A 22,452-nucleotide genomic window follows, 5' to 3' on the forward strand; every position below is an offset into this window, starting at 1 on the left:
AAAACAAGGATAAACAGAGTTCTTTTTATGGCTTAACTTGGTTGATAGAGGTATTCCTAAGAACACAGGAACCCACGTGACTCTTTGGAAAATCAAAATGATATGGTTTTTCTTTTTTTTAAAAAAAGAATACATTTTACCCTTCACAGTACCTGATACAGCAAGGTGTCCAGCATGCTGATACTGAAAACTCTGCCAGCAGCAAAGGGCAATCGAAACATGAATGCCAGGTTAGAACCTTTCTCTCGTTCTTTCTGTTTCACATCAGAATGAAATGTACAGAGGGAATTGGGGGGGAGGGGAGGTGTTTGGAGAGGAGGAACAGAAAAAGACAAAAAGACAATGTCAACATTTTTATGTCTTAAATAAATTGCACTTGAGAGGGGTCCATAAGAAACATTACTGCCACGGTAAACATTTCCTTAGTCCTTGTGAATTCATTAATTCACTACTCAAGGCAGTAATGGTGTATCTCAAAAGCAATTCTTGTTTTTTCAGGACCCAACATTTTGCGTTGTCTTCTGAAACAAACAACGAAATAGGATACTTGTGCATAAGTTGTGCAATACAAACCAAATTCCAACATGAATTAAATTATTGGGAGTCTCACCATATGACTGCAGAAAAAATAATTGCTACCAACCTGCCTTCCATTGAGGACCTGTATACTGCACGAATCAAGAAGAGGGCCGTGAAAATATTTACAGATCCCTCACATCCAGGACATGAACTGTTTCAACTCCTACCCTCAAAACGACGCTACAGAGCACTGCACAACAGAACAACTAGACACAAGAACAGTTTTTTCCCGAAGGCCATCACTCTGCTAAACAAATAATTCCCTCAACACTGTCAAACTATTTGCTAAATCTGCACTACTATTAATCTTCTTATAGTTCCCATCACCAATCTCTTTCCACTTATGACTGTATGACTGTAACTTTGTTGCTGGCAATCCTTATGATTTATATTGATATATTGACCTGTTGTGTCTTGCCCGCTCTCACCGCAGCCGGGGTCTTCTTATCTGCTTCTGAACGCTGAAGAATGTCCTAGTATGCCTCCTGGCCCCAGCCCTGGCTCCATGCCCAGACAGGCTGAGGAGGAGGGGGCACCTCCCGGCCCAAGCCCTGGCTCCATGCCCAGACAGGCTGAAGAGGAGGGAGCACCTCCTGGCCCCAGCCCTGGCTCCATGCCCAGGCAAACGGAGCAACTAGACCCCTCCCCCTCCCCCACAGCATGTGAGTCTGAGGGAGGTTTATTACCAACAGCTGCCGACTGGAGTGACCCTCGCTTCAGAAGAATTGATAGGCGGCGGCGTCAGAAGGAAGGGAGGGGCAGGCCTGGATAAGTGCTGAGTCATGGAGCCACACCCCATGGCCTATATAAAGGATCTGCTTTCTGGCAGTCTCTGAGTCAGGCAAAGTCGAACATATCTTGCTGAAGTCACTTTCTGGTCTCCTGTCTGCCTTGAGGACTTTGCTAGGACTTTGGCAGAGCTGCAGAGGCACGCCTGATTCGGATTTCCCTGACCCAACCATCAGCGGAGGAGTGGGACACGACATGACCATCAATTGTGTTGTAAATGTTGTACCTTGATGAACGTATCTTTTCTTTTATGTACACTGAGAGCATATGCACCAAGACAAATTCCTTGTGCGTCCAATCACACTTGGCCAATAAAATTCTATTCTATTCTATTCTATTCTATTCTATTCTATTCTATTCTATTCGGGTATGTCACTTTCCAGTCTGCAAAGTGCTACTAATATCATGAGCGGTGGTTTCTCTATCTCCAATACTTGCCGATCCACAGGAAATTCCTTGCTGAATCAGCATCTTGGCTTGGTTATCTATTTCAGTTCATGTGGGATATAAACGAGACCTACATGAGATCATGATCAATCTCTGTGATAGAGAAAGGACACCTGCTACACTTCTGAAAAATAGACTGCAAATGGCAGACAAGCTATCTCTTAAATAAGCTTTCTTACCATTTGATAGTAATGGTTGTAAAATTAATAAAAGAAATGAGAGAACATTTCAATTTCCTAAAATATTACATAGCTATTGATTTAAAAGTTGTAGTTTTCTTACCAAGGATTCCTTTGAGTATAAGCAAAGATTATGGTTTCCTGTATTAATTGCCTATTATTAGCACAACACAATGTTCTTTTAATGATCTTCTGAATAGGGGCCTGTTTTCTATATTTTCATACTTCAGTTAAATTGACACTTAATATACAGTGTAAGAGATTTGTTTAAGAGACTTCCCTAAGGAGCTTTCACTGAGCAATTTTAAATTTCAATCCATTTGCTCTCAAGGCCAATATTGTAGGATATGAAATATATTTTCCTGCAAAAATGGTGAGCAAGAAAATAAACTATAATTTAAAAAAATCATTCTCCATATAACGATATTGAAAATATCTTAATCTTAACATATACATTGATTTGCATTCCAGTTTGTATATTTTACAGTAAGATATTATTGAAACTATAACATTCACTACCAACAAACTGGGCTGAACCCAAAAGTAACATTATACATTATACCCGAAAATGGAACTATGATAAATCAAATGAAAACATGAAAAATAGGACATTTGACTGCTTACAGGTATCTCAATTAATATGTTCAACCATTTTATTAATTATAAAACCAAATACTGAAATTTATCAGTATAAAAGTCTTTTTGGTGGTGATGTTAGTACTGTATTTCAAAGAATATACAGCAAATGTCCTCATTAGAAAACAAAAATCTATTGTTGCTGTTGGAATAAGGGATATACTCTAATTACATTTGCTATTATCAGATTCAGACTAGATCAGAGAATTTATTATGGTCCATGATCAGGAAACAGGTCACAAAGAATATGATCCCAAAGCAAAATCAATTTGTAACAGTTAATAAACTGAAACATTTATATAATCTTGAGTTAGCTATGGATATCATTATAAAACTGATGATATAATAGCAAATGTGACACAATATCAATTGTACCTGCAGGAAGAAAACACATGCAGAGATATATCAATATTTTCCTTCTAGTAAGGATAAAGTCAGAGTATTAAACAAGCTAAGATGAAAGCCTTGTGGTATTTTGCAATCTCTTCATTCTATTAAAAAATTATCCAAGGAAAATGTTTTCCCTAGATTTTATTTCTTTGGGTTCTTAGCATTATTTCTCTGTAAATCAATATCTATTATTTACCATTCTGCAATATATTTAACTTTGGAGAAATCCAAGGATTGCAAGACAATTTAAAAAGACCATGGTTATCTAGTTTTATCTCCAAGGCCTTCTTTCAATCTGAGTGAAAGTTATCTAGCAAACTTGTCAATTTAAGCCAATAAGTTATCTTGCTTATCCAAATCGGTGCTTCTTCTGAAACAAATTCTGTCTCCAAGCTATGAACAGATTAGCAGATTCCAAAGAAAGCCTTCAAACATTTGAATTGAATTGTTTCTAAAGAGAAAAGTCCATGTAGATGAAAGTGTGTATGTTATATAGCACGTTGACAACTCCCTTGTTTTGGAAGACTCAAATGACAAAGAAAATTGGGAAACCCTTTTTGGGGGAGAAGAGAAAGGAGGGGGAGGGAGGGAGAGGGAGAGGGAGAGAGACAGAGACAGAGACAGAGACAGAGACAGAGAGAGAATTGCAGCTACACATTCCCCAGAAATTTGAAGACTAGAAAATAACATTCAACTATCTATGCAAGTTACCCTGCTTTATCTTATAATCATTAATTCACTGCCTACATTTTGTTAAGCTTTTAGAAAAGACCAACTATGCTCTTAAAATAATTGATGAGTTTTCCTTCAGAAAAGGTTTGTTTTCTTAGCTACTACTTTAAATAAAAAAAAAGGTCACATCAGCAGCATTTGACAAAAAATAAAATAGAATAACAGAGTTCAAAGGGACCTTGGAGGTCTTCAAGTCCAACTCCCGGCTTAGGCAGGAAACCCTATATTATTTCAGACTAATGGTTGTCCAATATCTTCTTAAAAACTTCCAGTGTTGGCGCATTCACAACTTCTGGAGGCAAGTTGTTCCACTGATTAATTGTTCTAACTGTCAGGAGATTTCTCCTTACTTCTAGGCTGCTTCTCTCCTTGATTAGTTTCCATCCATTTTGCTTCTTATCCTGCCCTCCGGTGCTTTGGTGAATAGCTTGACTCCCTCTTCTTTGTGGCAAGCTCTGAGATATCTGAACACTGCAATCATGTCACCCCAGTCCTTCTTTTCATTGAACTAGACATACCCAATTCCAGCAACTGTTCTTTATAAGTTTTAGTCTCTAGTCCTCTAATCATCTTTCATCTTTGTGGGAGCAAAGTGGGAACCTGCCTGTTGATTACAGTTGAAGATTGAAGACTAGGATCAGAGACTACTTGGATTAACAAATTAGAGTAACACGCTTTGTATACATTTAAATTGTATCAAACCAGAAATAAAGTTTTCATACATTCATAAAATATAAATTCTGTGTAGATGATTACATGAATGAATGAATGAATATTTTAATTTGTATACTGCCCTTCTCCCGAAGGATTCAGGGCGGTGAACAGGCAGATAAAATACAGATACACACAATAGTTAAAAACATCCCTTAAAAAACTAATTTAAATTTGCCCAAATGTTAAAATAACACACTCCCCCATAAAATTACAAAACTTTAAAAACCCATCAAATTAAAATTCAAAGGTAAAAATCAAGCTAGTCCAGCAATGCGAAATAAATAAGTTTTAAGTTCGCGGCGAAAGGTCCTAAGGTCAGGTAATTGTCGAAGTCCGAGGGGAAGTTCGTTCCACAGGGTCGGAGCCCCCACAGAGAAGGCTCTCCCCCTGGGGGCCGCCAGTCGACACTGTTTGGCTGACGGCACCCTGAGGAGTCCCTCTCTGTGGGAGCGCACCGGACGATGGGAGATAGAGGCCGGCAGTAGACGGTCCCGTAGATAGCCCGGTCCTAAGCCATGGAGCGCTTTAAAGGTGGTAACCAATACCTTGAAGTGCACCCGGAAAACAACAGGTAGCCAGTGCAGTCTGCGCAGGATAGGTGTTATGTGGGAGCTCCGAACCGCTCCCTCAATAACCCGCGCAGCCACGTTCTGAACTAGCTGAAGTCTCCGGGTGCTCTTCAAGGGGAGCCCCATGTAGAGAGCATTGCAGTAGTCCAGGCAAGAGGTAACAAGAGCATGAGTGACTGTGCATAAGGCATCCCGGTCCAGGAAGGGATGCAACTGGCGGATCAGGCGAACCTGATAAAAAGCTCTCCTGGAGACGGTCACCAAATGATCTTCAAAGGACAACCGACCATCCAGGAGCATGCCCAAGTTGCGTACCTTCTCCATCGGGGCCAATGACTCACCCCCGACAGACAACCGCATCTGCAGCTGACTGTACCAAGGTGCCGGCATCCACAGCCACTCCGTCTTGGAGGGATTAAGTTTGAGCCTGTTCCTCCCCATCCAGACCCGTACGGCTTCCAAACACCGGGACAGCACTTCAACAGCTTCACTGGGGTGGCCCGGGGTGGAAAAGTACAGCTGAGTATCATCAGCGTACAGTTGGTATCTCACCCCAAAGCCACTGATGATCTCACCCAGCGGCTTCATATAGATGTTGAACAGGAGGGGTGAGAGAATCGACCCCTGCGGCACCCCACACATGAGGCACCTTGGAGTCGATCTCTGCCCCCCTGTCAACACCGTCTGCGTCCGGTCAGAGAGGTAGGAGGAGAACCACCGATAAACGGTGCCTCCCACTCCCAACCCCTCCAACCGGCGCAGCAGGATACCATGGTCGATGGTATCAAAAGCCGCTGAGAGGTCTAATAGGACCAGGGCAGAGGAGTAACCCCTATCCCTGGCCCTCCAGAGATCATCCACCAGTGCGACCAAAGCTGTCTCCGTACTGTGTCCGGGCCGGAAGCCGGACTGGAACGGGTCTAGATAGACAGCTTCATCCAGGTACTGGGGTAGCTGACATGCCACCACACTCTACAACCTTCGCCGTGAAGCGAAGATTGGAGACTGGCCGGTAGTTCCCTAAAACAGCTGGGTCCAGGGAAGGCTTCTTGAGGAGGGGTCTCACCACCGCTTCTTTCAAGGCCGCAGGAAAGACCCCCTCCCGCAAAGAAGCATTTGTAATCCCCTGGAGCCAGCCTCGTGTCACCTCCTGAGTAGCCAGTATTAACCAGGAGGGGCACGGATCCAGTAAACATGTGGTGGCGTTCAGCCTACCCAGCAACCTGTCCATGTCCTCGGGAGTCACAGGATCAAAGTCATCCCAAACCACCTCAACAAGACGGGTCTCGGAACCCTCGCCTGGATCTACCCAATTTTGATCCAATCTGTCCCGAAGCTGAATGATTTTGTTGTATAGATAACTGTTAAACTCCTCGGCATGCCCTTGTAGGGGGTCCTCCTGCCCCTCCTGTTGAAGGAGCGAGCGGGTCATCTGAAACAGGGTGGCCGGGCGGTTATCTGCCGATGCAATGAGGGAGGAAACGTAGGAATGCTTCGCAACCCTCATTGCCACTAGGTAGGTCCTACTATAGGACCTAACTAGTGTCCGGTCAGCCTCAGAACGGCTGGATCTCCAGACACTCTCTAGGCGTCTTCTCCGGCGCTTCATCTCCCTCAGCTCCTCGGAAAACCAAGGAGCTGGTTGAGACCGATGCCGGGTCAGAGGCCGCAAAGGCACGACACGGTCCAAAGCTCCAGCCGTGGCCTGTTCCCAGGCCGCAACTAGTTCTTCAGTCGAGTCGTGGGCCAGGTGCTCGGGAAACGGCCCAAGCTCCGTCAGGAACCTCTCCGGGTCCATCAGGCGCCTGGGACGGAACCAACGCATTGGTTCCGTCTCCCTGCGGTGGTGGGTAGTGGTCAGAAAGTCTAGACGAAGGAGAAAATGATCTGACCATGACAAAGGTTCGACAACTAAATCATTTAAAACCAGATCATTAGACCACTGGCCAGAGATAAAAATCAAGTCTAGGGTGCCTCCCCCGACGTGGGTAGGGCCGTCAATTAATTGAATCAGGTCCATGGCTGTCATGGAAGCCATGAACTCCTGAGCTGCCGAGGATGCTACGCCGGCTGATGGCAAATTGAAATCCCCCATATATAGTATGTGAGGTTTTCATGCAAGTATCTAGATTTATGACCATATATTCCAAATGGGCATTTATTCTCTTTCTAAACAGCTAAGGAAATTTAATCTTTTTCTCACTCACATTTAAATAAAAAAAATGTCATGTACATGTTGAAAGGTCTATGTACCTTCCTACATTTTGGTTGTAATTCTTTTTTATATTTTTCACTGCAGTTATTAATCATACAAGCATTTTAGAATATGATCATACATGGAATTGAATCAATGAGTTGGAACCAAATGCCAACCAATGAACTTCACAGAAAATACTATTATTGTTTAGAACAAATGTATGCTTCATTTGTTCTAAACGTTAATTCAGTTTTAACTGCAAATATTAGGACCATATTACACAGCATTTTCTTTTAAAGAAAATATTGGATTGCCCTCTATTCTTTTTTATTTGTGATTTTCAATATAAAATCTACAATACTCCATAATTAGTTTCATTTTATCATATCTACATTACTCAAAGAGCAGGAGGACCTTGCAAAGGTAAAAATGGAGCAAAAAGTGAGACAAAACAGCTTTGGTAAAATATGGACATGGTTCTTTTAATTTTTATGTTCCTGCCTGCTAAGTCTGCTTTGTTTTCTTTTAAGGTTTTCCTCTCTGACTGCTGTGAAGTAATCAAAGATTATCTATACTATGTCTGGAGCTGTTGTAAGTTTCTTTCATTTAAAGGAATACTGGGGAGAAGTATGGAAATATGTCTGAAAATACCCTAAAAACACTCAGCCTCTCACAATAACAAACCAATGGCACTTCTTTTGTTCTGAAATTGGACTTCCGGGGTGGAAAAATCACTTATTTGCTGGACTTCTTTTAGCAAACTGGTAGAATTTGGAGAGAGCAGAATTTCCCTTCTAAGAATTGGCTTCTTTCCCTCTGTCTGTATGTCTCTGATAAGACAAAAAGATATGCATACCAAAATATAAAACCCTGAAATAGCTTCACTCCTGAAATCATAGGAGTGAACCTTAATTGGACCTTAAGTTTTCATTTTAGAATTGTATTCCAGTAAATACAATTTACGGGAATTACCTTGATATATGAAGTTGAAAAATTTGGCAAAGTGGCTGGGTTTAAAATAAACAAGAAAAAAACTAAAATATTAACCAAGAATTATACAAAAAGGCAAGATGAGGAATTGGAAAAGAAATTGGGGATTCAAATTGTCAAAAAGGTAAAATATCTGGGAATTTGGTTAACGGAAAAATGTTCTACATTAAAAGAGGATAATTATGATAAATTGGTATTATAACAAATACAAAAAGACTTAGACATTTGAGCAAAATTACTGATATCTTTAGTTGGTAGAATTGCCATAATAAAAATGAAAGTATTACCAAAATTGTTACACTTATTCCAAAAGATACCAATAAGATTAGGGAAAGCATTTTTTGATCAATTAAATAAAATAATAGTTAATTTTATTTCATTGCGGGGAAAAACTCGAATAAAATGCTTCTTCAGGACTCCAGAACCAAAGGAGGCTTCGGCTTACCTGATTTGGAACTATATTATTAAGCGGCAGCAATAACGTGGCTAAAGGATTGGGTTCAATTAAGAAATAAGAGAATACTAACATTGGAAGGCCACAATCTTCAATTAGAATGGCATGCATTTTTATGGGAAGGAAAAAATAAAACTCATATATACTTCCAGAGACATCTAGTGTGAAATGCTTTGATAAATATTTGGGATAATATAAGGAAAAATCATTATATGTAAGTTCCAGTTTGGATATCAATAATGGAGGCCATAATTCATCCCAACATATTGGATATAAACAAAGTACTAAGATACTTGGAACTCTTAGATGAATTGGGAAATTTAAAATTAGAGCAGGATTTAAGAAACCAGGGGATAAAAATTGACTGGTGGCCATACCTGAAAATTAGAACAAAATATAAAAAGATCAGGAACAACATGGTATATACACAGAACAATTGGAACTTGATAAGATACTATTAGGAACAGGGGGGAAAATGATTACAAAAACATACAATTTTTTTTTTAAATTTAAAAAGGAAAAAGTAACTGTCAAAGAGACAATGATTAGTTGGGCGAGAAATTTTGGACACAACATTCAATTAGATCAATGGGATAAATTATGGGAGAGAAACTACAAGCTAACAATGTCAGCTGCTTATAAGAAGAACCTCTGCAAAATATTTTATCGATGGCATCTGCCACCAGCGAAGATGTTCTTGAACAGGTCCCCAGAATGTTGGAGATGTGGGCATAAACAAGGAATGTTCTACCACATGTGGTGGACCTGCCCTAAGAATAGAAAATACTGGAGTAAGATAAGAAAGTGGTTGGAGGGGATAACAGAACAGAGAATAGAGATGAAGCCGGAACCTAAACACTAAGTAGAAGCTTGATGGACATTACCTTACAGATGACCCCCACCCTGTTAAAGACCTTGGAGTTTTCATATCAAATGATCTAAGTGCCAAAGCCCACTGCAACTACATCGCAAAAAAGGCTTTAAGAGTTGTAAACCTAATCTTGCGTAGCTTCTTCTCCAAAAACACTACACTACTAACCAGAGCATATAAAACATTTGCTAGACCAATTCTTGAATACAGCTCGACTGTCTGGAACCCATACCACATTTCTGACATCAGTACGATTGAACGTGTCCAGAAATATTTTACAAGAAAAGTTCTCCACTCCTCTGAATACAGCAAAATATCTTATGCCACCAGACTTGACAATCAGACAATCAGATATTCCTCCAGACCAAATTATAATTAAAAAATATATATGACTTTGCAGAAATGGACAGATTGTCCATGGAAATGAAGGAGAGGGAAGAAACCGAGTACTATCAAATTTGGAACAGATGGTATTCCTGGCTTGAGAGTAAACGTAAAATATGAGGGATAATCTGTTAAACATACTATGTAGAGGGTAAGATTGTTGAGGAAAAATAGGATATGAAACTGAATTATGAATAGAAGTCATTATAATTCAAATAAGGATGCAATTTAAGATAGAGATATATAGAATTAGAACTTTTGTAAATATAGTTTGTTATGATAGAGATACCGATACAGAAAAGCTGTCATTAGTGGAAAAATTTTGCTATGTCTTTTTCTGTGTTGTATTTTTTGTATTGTGTGTTTTAATATATTGGAATTTCAATAAATACTATTTTTTAAAAAAGAATATTTTTAAAAAAGGGTTCGGCAGAAGGATGAGTTTCTATCAATTCATACAAAAATAATGTGTAACATATTAAATTGTTTGGATTGCTGTTGCTGTCAAGACCATACCAACTGCTCATAACTAAGAATGCAAAGAGCTCATTAGTCAGATTTATTGAAAGGAAAGTATCTATCTTGGAAACTGGATATTCATACTTTCATTCTCATTTACCTGTGAGTACACTAAAGCTTTTTTTTTGGTAATCATCTTTTTAATAGCCCCCTTGACAGGGTGGAAATGTTCCCCCCTGCTTGCCAGTTATAGAAAGAATATACAACTGTTAGGGTTCAGCAATATTTTGCAAATAGCTATTCCCATTCCAGGTTCATAAAATTTCATTACATCTGCCTTACTGTCTGAGTTTACTCTTTAAAAAAAAATAATGGCTCTTTTAACAGCTTGTTTATGGTTGTTTTACATATGGAAGTCGTCCAGAGTCTTATGAATGGGTTGGCACAGAAATTATTTTAAATAATCAACTAAATCCTCATATTTATGGAAATGACTTTGTATTCTAAACTGAACGTATTGTATACATTTTTTTAAATCCCGCAAAAATTAAGGTTGATTCATACATATTTGCTCATCGCTTTATGATTCCTGCATGAATTTCTTGAAGCATCACAGAGCTGAAAGTACAGGGAAATGTTTAATTTCTCTTCACTTCACTGAAGTTATTTCACATAATCAGAAGCTCATCATCAATTGTATTGTAATGAAATAACGTACTCACTGTTGTGAACTAGGCCTTAACTGTTTTAATCTTACTGAACACAATAGGAAAACTTTAATTCTGTATAATAGGGATGGCCAACTTTAAGACTTGTGAACTTCAACCATGGCTGGGGAATTCTGGGAGTTGAAGTCCACAAGTCTTAAAGTTGCTGAGGTTGGACACCTCTGCAATATAGGATAATAGCCAGTTCCTCTTTTCAGCAAAAAATTAAAAATAAAAACCATATCTTTCCTGGAATATATTCAACTTCCTAATCATAGAAACATTGGGGGAGGGGGTTCACTTGAACTTTAATTAGTATGAAGCAACCAGAAAAGTTAGAGGTTGACTTTGGACCTGTGAATCCTCACATTTTTCTGCTGAACAAAAGGCTCTTGCTTGATCAGTTGCCAACTGTGATTGCTTAGCTATTTCCAAAGAGGAAAAACAAGGGAAGTTACAGCTGTAGCAGCAGATGGAGTTCTCTTTCTGACTTAGGGAATTCTTGCTTCAGAAGCCCATTAAACCACCAAGTCAATTTTCCATGTTTGGTTATATACTTTTGCTGAAGGCAACAGTTGCATTTTGGAGTGCTTTGTGCTGCAAAAATCTGCCTCAGGAATTAACAGTCAGCTACGCATCATGTCACACAAAGCAATTTCCTGTCAAATATTTAATTGCATTTCATTGTGTACAAGGGAATTCTGGGAAGCTTAATGAACTGCAGTTCTACCAGTGATTGCTCACTGGAAAAGGTGGGGTGAATTAAAATACATCAATAAACACAGCCTCGAGCAAGAAAAAGTGAGCTAATTTTTCAGTTTATGGGCAAGTAGAATTAGGCTGTGCGTAGTAGCTTTCTGCAAGCATTCACATTTTTAGGTTAAGAATGGGCCATCTGTTGCCCTCAACTTAATTGAAATACCTTTTGCAAGCAATCAGTTCAGACATGGGCCAAGATCAGTCTCCTTCTTGGCAGTCTGTTGGAAAAGAACAGAGGGAGGGAGCGAGGGAGGGAGGAAGGAAGGAAAGAAGGAAAGAAGGGTGGGTCACCCTTTAACACTAAAGTTACATTCTTTATGCATATGCATTTCTGGCAATACGTTGGAATGAGTCATAGGAAGTATTCAATATGACATATTATGAGAGTTGCACCAAATTGCATGTATTTATGCAAACACACAACCCGCATATATTCCACCTCTCAAGACATAAAGGAATAGATCTATCAGAATAAGAAATTATTAACTGAGTTTGCCACTGTGGGTGTCATAAGTATTTCTATCAGGAGCCATGCACGTCCCAATACGCATGAGCTCTGCAATGAAACTGTGAAGGCACGCATAGTTTCTTTTCTGGATCATGGCTCTCAAAATCTTCTGCTCTCTGCACAAGCATGAGGAACTGAACAGAGCAGAGGTCTTCAAACTTGGCAACTTTAAGACTTGTGGACTTCCACTCCCAGAATTCTCCAGCCAGCTAACTTTTATACAAGTCTTAAAGTTGCCAAGTTTGGGGACCCCTGGAATAGAGTATTATTATATTTTGGCTTGGATTTCTGTGTAATAAAAAAACCTTGAAACCCTGCACGGAAGTAATAAACAGCTTTGAAATATAAATTTTATCTAGAGATAAAATTCCTGGATTGTAATCATGAGTATCTTTGAAAAGTAAAAGACTGTTTTAAGAAAGGCCATTGCATTCATTATTTTGTCCATAACTATCAATCAATGCATTCTTTAGCCAGATAGCACATTTGCACAATTTTCAAAAATACAAAGAGAGGTGTTATCACTTCTGCCCACAGCCTATAAAAATCCAGTAATATATAAGCTCGTATACTGATAGGAAAGTACTTAAACAGCTAAGTATAGCTCAAAATATCTTTTAACTTGAGAACTTTAAAGGAATAAATAATTTCAATGGTAATGGATAGGTAATCTCTTAAACATAACTAAACTGGAGTTATTTTTTCTATGTGTTTAAACTCAAAAGGATAAGACAAGAATGGCAAATACATTTATGGAACAATCTGATTAACATAAGAAATTTTAACCCCCTCATTTCACTGGAACAAATAAGGAAAATGCTTTTGCTTTGAGGCTCACACTAACTGAGAAATGTGAAATTATGCAAAATATATTTTTCAGTCAGATTTTCCCAGTTCTTCTCCAGGAAGAAACTGATTGGTTTAATCACTCACAGGATTTCTATTATGGGGAGAAAATGAAGGGGATTCCCATATAAACTCTCTTGAGGTCCTGGAAAAAAACACCCTGGGATATAAATCTAACAAACAAATGGACTACACAAATAAAATCTTTAAAAGTGGTGGTGATATTTGCATGGAACAAATAACTGTTTGGTTCCCTAAGTGATATTGAGAACTTCTTGAATAAGAGTGATACATTATCAGTCTTAATTATACTTTCATTTTTTAAAAAATTAACTAGGATTCTCTGGTTAGATTATACCTTTTTAAAAGATTGCAAATAACACAGTCACCAAAACAACCAGAAAGGGGAAATGCATGATTAATAAAAATGCATTTTTCATGGGGACAGACAAAAATCCTTTTCCTTGAAATCACCATATAAATATCACAGCTTTAGATGATAATCAGTACTCCACCAAATACAAGCCTTGCTGTTTAATTTTAAAGATATGTGTTGTCCCAAACACATATCTTCAAGAGGCAACTGGACTTTCTACTTTTTCTTTGGAGATGTTTCACTTCTCATCCAAGAAGCTTCTTCAGTTCTGGCTGGATGATTGGGAATAGAAGGATTTATACTCCTTCCAAATGACCAGTTGTCTGCAAGGAATATAAATCCTTCCATTCCCCATCATCCAGCCAGATCTTGGATGAGAAGTGAAACTTCTTCAAAGAAAAACCAGAAAGTCCAATTGCTTATTGAAAAAGCACCTTTGGATTAACCTTAAAAACCTAACATCATATGTGGTTGCTTTATAAATCTGTTTTTGTTAAGAATTTAGAGAATATGTCCACACAAATACACTATTAACCAAACATAGAATGTGGTCTGTGACTTCTTTTTAGAAATAAGATTACTAAATGTCTGAATGATTTTTCACTTTCCCAAGTGTTTAATAAGAGCAATCGCAAAATAGCATCTTATGCTATTTGTACATTATCTACCTCACTTTTATATCTGAAAATAGTAATATACAGGAAAAGCTAGTTTCCACTCCAATAAAAGTTGCCATGAATCCATTTATCAGGGTCCTGTTTTGGCCCACCATCTGCAGCAGAGTTGGCGGCAGACTCAGACGATGAGGAGGTTGGGGAAGAACTTGGGTCAATTCTGGAGTCTGGGGAAGGCTCTGATGGATGCTCTGCATCAGATGCAGAGATAGTGCCAGGGCCATCTGACATTTCCCAGCCACAGAAGAGGCAGCTGTCTTTGGAGATTGATAGGAGTGAGGAGGAAGAACAGCTGGGGCCTGTTCCAGATGCACATATGTGCAGAGCTGTTAGGAGAGGTGAACAATGGAGGACAAGGAGTTGACTCGGGAAGCAAAGCACATATGGATGCTGAATGGCCCCTCCCTGGCTGGGGAATAAATAGAAGAAAAAGGGAGTGGTTATTGTAGGAGACAACAGTTCATATTTTTGAAGATTTTGCTCATTGTATTTCGTGACACAAAGACTGCTTGCCAGAACTTAATTTGCAGCCTTTCGGCTGGCAGCTAACAGCCTTGCAATTATTGCAAGGAATTGATAAGGTCTGTTACTGCAGTTAACTCCTTGAAGGACTTTTGCCTGGACTTTTCGGTGGGTAAATGCACCTCACAAGAGGTAAATAAAGAGGGGGTTTTCATGACCAGGACTCTGTTTCTTGCTTCTGCTAAGACTGGGTCAGAACAGGTCCAGGGTTAGATATAACTTATGAAGCTTGTTCCTCAAGACACCTTTTCTCAACCACCTCACACCCCAAAACAGTTATTTAAATATTTTGTATTGCTTCTACAGTATAAAACATTAGATATGTTCAGCAGCTGAAGACCAACAGATGTGAAAGGCAACAAATTGGAGAAGACCTCTTTACGCACTCACTATAGACTATAACAATTACAAGGGTGATTGCTCAGTCCATGGTTTAAGGAGAGATACATACAGTCACAGTTTCATCATTAATCATATGGTGAACTAGGAGAACATGGCTATATAATATAAGAGAGGAGTAATGGGTAATAAAGGGACGCGGTGGCTCAGGGGCTAGGAAGTTGAGCTTGTCGATCAAAAGGTTGGCAGCTCAGCAGTTCGAATCCTTAGTGCTGCCGAGTAACGGGGTGAGCTCCCGTTACTTGTCCCAGCTTCTGCCAATCTAGCAGTTTCGAAAGCACGTAAAAATGCAAATAGAAAAAATAGGGACCACCTTTGGTGGGAAGGTAACAGCGTTACGTGCGCCTTTGGCATTGAGACATGCCAGCCACATGACCACGGAGACGTCTTTGGACAGCGCTGGCTCTTCGGCTTTGAAACGGAGATGAGCGCTGCCCCTAGAGTCGGCAAGGACTAGCACGTATGTGCGAAGGGAACCTTTACCTTTACCTTTAATGGGTAATAAAAGGTGTTTGGAAGACCCAAACATTTGGCAGTGGACAGGAAGGTAAATTGTGGCACTCTCCATGTTTACCACATTAATGTAGGAGAATATGAATAACAAACAGGAAGAAAGTTACAATAAAAAGTCTTTAAGAATTTATACAATTGTGTTCAGACTGTGCTTCAGTTTATACTAGAAACAATATCTTCTTCTTCTTTCTAGCATTAGTCCCACGCTATGTCAGGGTCCACTTATATTAGAAACAATATAATACTGTGTAAACTTTTCCTAGAAACAATTAGGGCAGACATATAATACTTCCAATCTACACAACAACCAACTATGATAGTAGGTACAGTGGATATACTATCAATGTAAATAAACCCAATGTGCGTTTCAATAAGCGTAGCTAGGAGTCTGAATGATACAATTAACTATAACCCAGGATCTTCTGCCACAAGACAGACTTCCACTATCTTTAAAAGACATACCAAATTTGGCCTCAGAAGTTCTCATCAAAACTTTCTGAATATAAGTTTTATGAAGAATATTTTGGTATTCCCATGAAACTTGATTTCAATTCAGGTAGTCTTCGATTTATGACCATAACTGCAACTAGAATTTCTCTCATAAGTGGTTACAGTCATAAATCAAGTTAGACCCAATTTTATGACAATTATTACGCAAGTTATTAAGTGAATCACACAGTTGTTAAATGGATTCAGCTTCCCCAATGGGCATTTTTTCCCCATAAATGTTCTTTTAAACCCTGGACAGCAGCCTAGCAAGATACAAGCCCTGGATGGGAGACTATAAAAATCAACAATTTCCCAGATTGTTGAATACAAAAGTGAAAATATAGCAAAATAGCAAAGTATTTGTAATAATAATATATTGTTCTAAACCAAGGGTCTGCAAACTTGGCTCTTTTAAGACTTGTGGACTTCAACTCCCAGAGTTCTGGGACTCTGGGAATTGAAGTCCACAAGTCTTAAAAGAACCAAGTTTGCAGACTCCTGTTCTAAACAATCAAAAAACCATAGCAGAGTATGACATCATCTCAGATATGCACTAATATGAAAACAAATAAACAGGATAGATAAACAATGAAGGCAACATTATAGTATAACAGTGTGTACAAATATAGGCTTAATATGGTTATATGAATATATAATTGCAAATATATGCCATTTATTTCAAGAAGCCATAGGTAACTACCGTAACTTTGAAAGAAAAATATACAAATCAAGTTATCTTTAATTTGGTCCTATACCAAATATAGTCAAACAACAAACTGCTAAATGTTCTGATTTCCATTTTCTCCAGCTTTTGTTATTGAAAATCCCTGTTTGTATATTGATATTATTTAAAAATTGTACAGATTCTATCTGAACATGACATTAAATCAGTACATCAGGGCTATAGCAATTTTTAAAGACAATGGCTTCGAAATATTTTGTCTCTATAGTTAAAATTGTCATTGATACAAGAAGTTAATCTCCCGCATTCTGAAGAGAGTTCGAAAGGATATTTCCAAGAAACACATTTAGTGTACTTAGAGAGCTCCTCATTCTCATCATTCTGAACTGAAACAACTCTAACACTTTTATGAGTCCAGGCTGTAGAGATAAAAAAATAGTAGTGTACAAAGTATCATGAAAAAAAGCTTATTTACTATGGACTCTATTTATTTATTATTTATTTATTTATTTATTATTTATTTATTCGAATTTTTATACCGTCCTATCTCCCGAAGGACTCAGGGCGGTGTACAGCCAAATAAAAACATAAGAATAATACAAATAAAAACAACAATTAAAAAACTTATTAATTAGGCCGAAATTAAAATATCACTAAAAAAGTATAAAACCCCATTAAAACTAAATTTAAAACTAAAAACCCTAGGCTAGCCCTGCGCAAATAAATAGATGTGTCTTAAGCTTGCGGCGGAAGGTTCGGAGGTCGGGAAGTTGGCGCAGCCCTGGGGGAAGCTCGTTCCAGAGGGTGGGAGCCCCCACAGAGAAAGCCTTTCCTCTGGGTGTCGCCAGTCGGCACTGCCTGGTGGACGGCACCCTAAGGAGTCCCTCTCTGTGAGAGCGTACGGGTCGGTGGGAGGCAATTGGTGGCAGTAGGCGGTCCCGTAAGTAACCCGGTCCTATGCCATGGAGCACTTTAAAGATAGTAACCAAAACCTTGAAGCGCACCCGAAAGGCCACAGGTAGCCAGTGCAGTCTGCGCAGGATTGGTGTAACATGGGAGCCACGAGATAGAGCTCCCTGTATCACCCGCGCAGCTGCATTCTGAACCAACTGCAGCCTCCGGATGCCCTTCAAGGGGAGCCCCATGTAGAGAGTGTTGCAGTAATCCAAGCGAGATGTCACGAGCGCATGAGTGACCGTGCATAAGGCATCCCGGTCTAGGAAGGGGCGCAACTGGCAGACCAGGCGAACCTGGTAAAAAGCTCTCCTGGAGACGACCGTCAAATGATCTTCAAAAGACAGCCGTCTATCCAGGAGAACGCCCAAGTTGCACACCCTTTCCATCAGGGCCAATAACTCGCCCCCCAGCAGTCAGCTGTGGATGCAGCTGACTGTACCGGGGTGCCGGCATCCACAGCCACTCCGTCTTGGAGGGATTGAGCTTGAGCCTGTTTCTCCCCATCCAGACCCGTACGGCTTCCAGACACCGGGACAGCACTTCGATAGCTTCGTTGGGGTGGCCCGGGGTGGAAAAGTACAGCTGAGTGTCATCCGCGTACAGATGGTACCTCACCTCAAAGCCACTGATGATCTCACCCAGCGGCTTCATATAGATGTTGAACAGGAGGGGCGAGAGAATCGACCCCTGTGGCACCCCACAAGTGAGGTGCCTCGGGGCCGACCTCTGCCCCCCTGCCAACACCGTCTGCGACCGATCGGAGAGATAGGAGGAGAACCACCGATAAATGGTGCCTCCCACTCCCAATCCCTCCAATCGGTGCAGCAGGATACCATGGTCAATGGTATCAAAAGCCGCTGAGAGGTCTAATAGGACCAGGGCAGAGGAATAGCCCCTATCCCTGGCCCTCCAGAGATCATCAACCAATGCGACCAAAGCTGTCTCCGTGCTATATCCGGGTCGAAAGCCGGACTGGAACGGGTCTAGATAGACAGTTTCATCCAGGTACCGGGGAAGTTGACATGCCACCACACTTTCTACAACCTTCGCCACAAAGCGAAGGTTGGAGACCGGACGATAATTACCTAAAGCAGCCGGGTCCAGGGAAGAGAACTATGAAGAGAACTAAATACATGTGTTAAAGTGTGCATTTTTTAAGGACTTTGTAAATTGGTATACCGGCAATATTTGTCGGCTGAAAGTAATGGCACTTTTTATTTCACAGTACAGTACAGAATTCAATATTAAATCATTGATAGTTCATGAAATATCAGAGAAGACCTTATCAAGGATCCAATCCTATCTTTAAAATATGATATGCCAACACATTTACATTCAAATTGTTGCATTACAAACTCACATCAGCATATCACATTTCTCCTAGAATTTGGCAAAACTGACAAAATTAACATTGCCAACATTCTTTTGCTCACTATTAAAAAATTCTTTACATTGTTTAGTTGCTATTATGGCAATATTTTAAAGTAAGCAACTTATTTCAATAATTGACTCATATAATATATGTAATAGAGAGGCGGCATATATCATCCACAAATAATCAATTTATATACTGACCATGTTTTGGAAGAAAATTCTGCCTTTTGGACATTGAATGAATAGTAAGAATTTGATATATATTATAGATAATAGGCTTTAGTTATTCCTGGTGTCTTAGCTAACAGAGATGTGATACTTTTGAATAAAATATTTCTCCAATACAATTAGTATAATAGCACATGAATTATTAGTTTAATCTTATTGGCACCATTTGAGAAGATAAAATCTGCTTATGTGACATTTTTGTCAAAAGGCTGATAGAAGTACAGAGAAACACACATATAAATTGTCAATAAAGAGGCTAAAATGATGGGTAATTATGTTACACATTATATTATTATATTACAATATATTATATTATAAAGTTACAGTCATCTTTTGTGGATGGAGAGGATTCAGGCTGGGAGATGCAGTTAAATAATTGTTTCTCCCTAGTCTAAATTAGATGAATGTCCTGGAAGTAAAATTAGCCAGTTTGGAAAATCAAAACTGTTTTGAATAAAATCCTATTTAATCCTTTTCAAAGTTGGAGTAGACCTAATCAGATGCTATAAATAATTGTTATTTGAAGCAGTGCGTTTTTATAGAAATTTCAGAGCAGCAGATGTGTCAATTGTAAAAAGCCAGAATTTATATCAAAATCTATTTTTAGAATTTGTATCGAAGACTAAGTTCAGTAAATAAAGCACCCATGAAATTTATGACTGGATTTGGCCATAGTTTCAACCACTTGATATAATATACAATGTACGTTAATCATTGATTTTCCTTCTCTGAAGCCAGCCCACTCATTTTCTAAAATGTTTTCAAATTTACCATAATTATCTACAAATAAGATTCCCAGCATAAGTGTACAAATTGTACTTAAACTGATTGATGGATAATTGGAAGGGCAAAACATGGTTCCATTCTTATGAATGTAGAAAATAACAAGCAAGTATCTCTTCAAGAAGACATGCTGTTTTATTCATTTATATCTAAAACTGAATCTGAATAGCCATCATTTCTTTTATTCAGCTCAGACGCTATATGTTCCCCACCTGGAAACTTGCCATTTTCATTTGGGATATCATTTTGTGAACTTTAGTAAACATGACTAGAAGAACCCATTTAAGCAATGCATCCAATGCATTAAGCAATTATCTCAGGAACAGCACAGGGTTCTGTCTGAGACTCTTTAACGGTTATCTTCAGCTTCAATATGACAATCTATTTTTTTGTTCTTCCTAATGCTTTACACTATCTTTTAAACGAAACAATCCACTGGTAAGGATGGACAGATACAGATATTAAATCTGTATACTCTGATTTTTCCAAAAGTGCTTTTTTGGTTAATACACATTTCCCTAGCAAATCAGTACTTGGATTTTAAATGATTCCATTTCATTACTAAGAAAATGCTTTTGTATATTTCACAACAATTTAGTACAGCTATTTCAGTGGGTTTAAAGTTGTTAAAAAAGACTGAAACTTAAGAATCTCATTTATATTCAGTACCGGTATATTTAAGTGCTCTTATTTATCTCTTTCTGTTATTTTCATATTCATATTAGATTAATTATACAGCTTCATTTTTGAAATAGATATGTAATTCACTGGTATTTAACCTTAACATTACAGTAGTATATGGTTTCTGTTAAGTCTATGTCCTATTCTTAGTTACAATGATTACATCACTAATACTTTTGACTCAGTAAATATAATTAATTATAATGGTTTCCTGACAAGACTAGAATATATTTTGTCTCTTTTCATCCCTCTTTACCAACTTCCTTAAATATATATATATATTAAATCTGTTAGTCCTAATACATCCTTTACCTTTAATTTGTTGATTCATCAAATCCCAATACATCATCATACAAAGAGATGGAAATAGTTGAAGAAAAAGGTCATCAGGCATTGAAGCCTCTTGGTACAATACATAATGCTTTACAAATCCAATAACATCAGTATATAGCAGGGGTCTCCAACCTTGGTCCCTTTAAGATTTGTGGATCTCAACTCCCAGAGTTCCTCAGCTAGCAAACCGTGAAGCCACCTCAATATTTTCTTGAGGTCCCCGGGCCTGAAGGCACAACCAGGTCTTGAAGGATGAAGCCAGCCTCACTTTGGAGGCGTGATTAGGAGGAAGGATGGAGTATAATCCATGAAGCAGATGCCCAGAGAACACTCACCACCTAGGACACTTCAGGCATAGCCTACAGTTGGTGACATACCCCATCTGCTGGATCTGGTGGGATAGCAGATGTAATCGGGAGAGTCGGTCCCTCAAATAATCTAGTCCAATGATGGCTAACCTTTTTGCTGTCGTGTGCAAAAGCAGGGGGAGCGTGGGGAGGTCATGCGCGCATGTGCCCGCATCCATAATTCAATGCCCTTCTGTGCCCACCCCACACGACCCTCCTGCCTCCCCCACTTTTGGTACACGATGGCAAAAAGGTTACCGATGGGCTTGATAGGCTCATTTTTTGCCCTCCCCGCCCCTTTTTTGAGGGCAAAAACAGCCTCCCCCATCCCCCTGAGGCCCTCTAGAGGCCAGAAACAGCCTGTTTCCCAACTTCCAGTGGGCCCGGAAGGCCTGAAAATGTGCAATGGAGCTGAGTTAGGGCAACGCTCATATGGCTCCATATGCCACCTGTGGCACACTTGCCATAGATTCACCATCACTGACCTAGTCCCATGCCATGTTTTAAAGATCAAAACTAGCACCTTGAATTGGACTGGAAACTGATTGGTAACCGATGCAGCTCACAGAGCAGAGGTAGTATATATAATATGTTCATCTAGAAACTGTCTGTGCTGCTGTATTCTGCACCAGCTGAAGCTTCCAAATTACCCTCCAAGGGAGCCTTCTATCTATGTGGTGACAATACCACAGAACGATTAAAAGTTTCATTTATCAAACTTAGAGAGGAAATTACTGTAATCAACTTAGCTAATGTAAGTGGAATTTGAAAGATTAGTTTTAGTTCCTACAACTTCAAAATTATGCTCATTTCTATTTCCACTCGCCGTGGTCCAATAAGATTAATTTCTTAAAGGTCTAATTCTGCCATGGTATAGAATGTGT

At 39.2% G+C, this 22,452-nt stretch overlaps 1 protein-coding gene across 1 annotated transcript in view; it reads right to left on the bottom strand.

The window, feature by feature from the left end:
- KCNT2 (potassium sodium-activated channel subfamily T member 2) overlaps window positions 1-22,452 on the bottom strand; it is a 163,762-nt gene that overhangs the window by 15,980 nt on the left and 125,330 nt on the right. Inside the window, exon 22 of the mRNA XM_058176642.1 lies at window positions 153-254. Within this exon, the coding sequence (XP_058032625.1) occupies window positions 153-254 (102 nt within the window). The remainder of the gene's footprint in view (window positions 1-152; window positions 255-22,452) is intronic.

The sequence above is a fragment of the Ahaetulla prasina genome, chromosome 3 (assembly GCF_028640845.1).
Source record: "Ahaetulla prasina isolate Xishuangbanna chromosome 3, ASM2864084v1, whole genome shotgun sequence".
NCBI classification, from domain to species: Eukaryota; Metazoa; Chordata; class Lepidosauria; order Squamata; family Colubridae; genus Ahaetulla; species Ahaetulla prasina.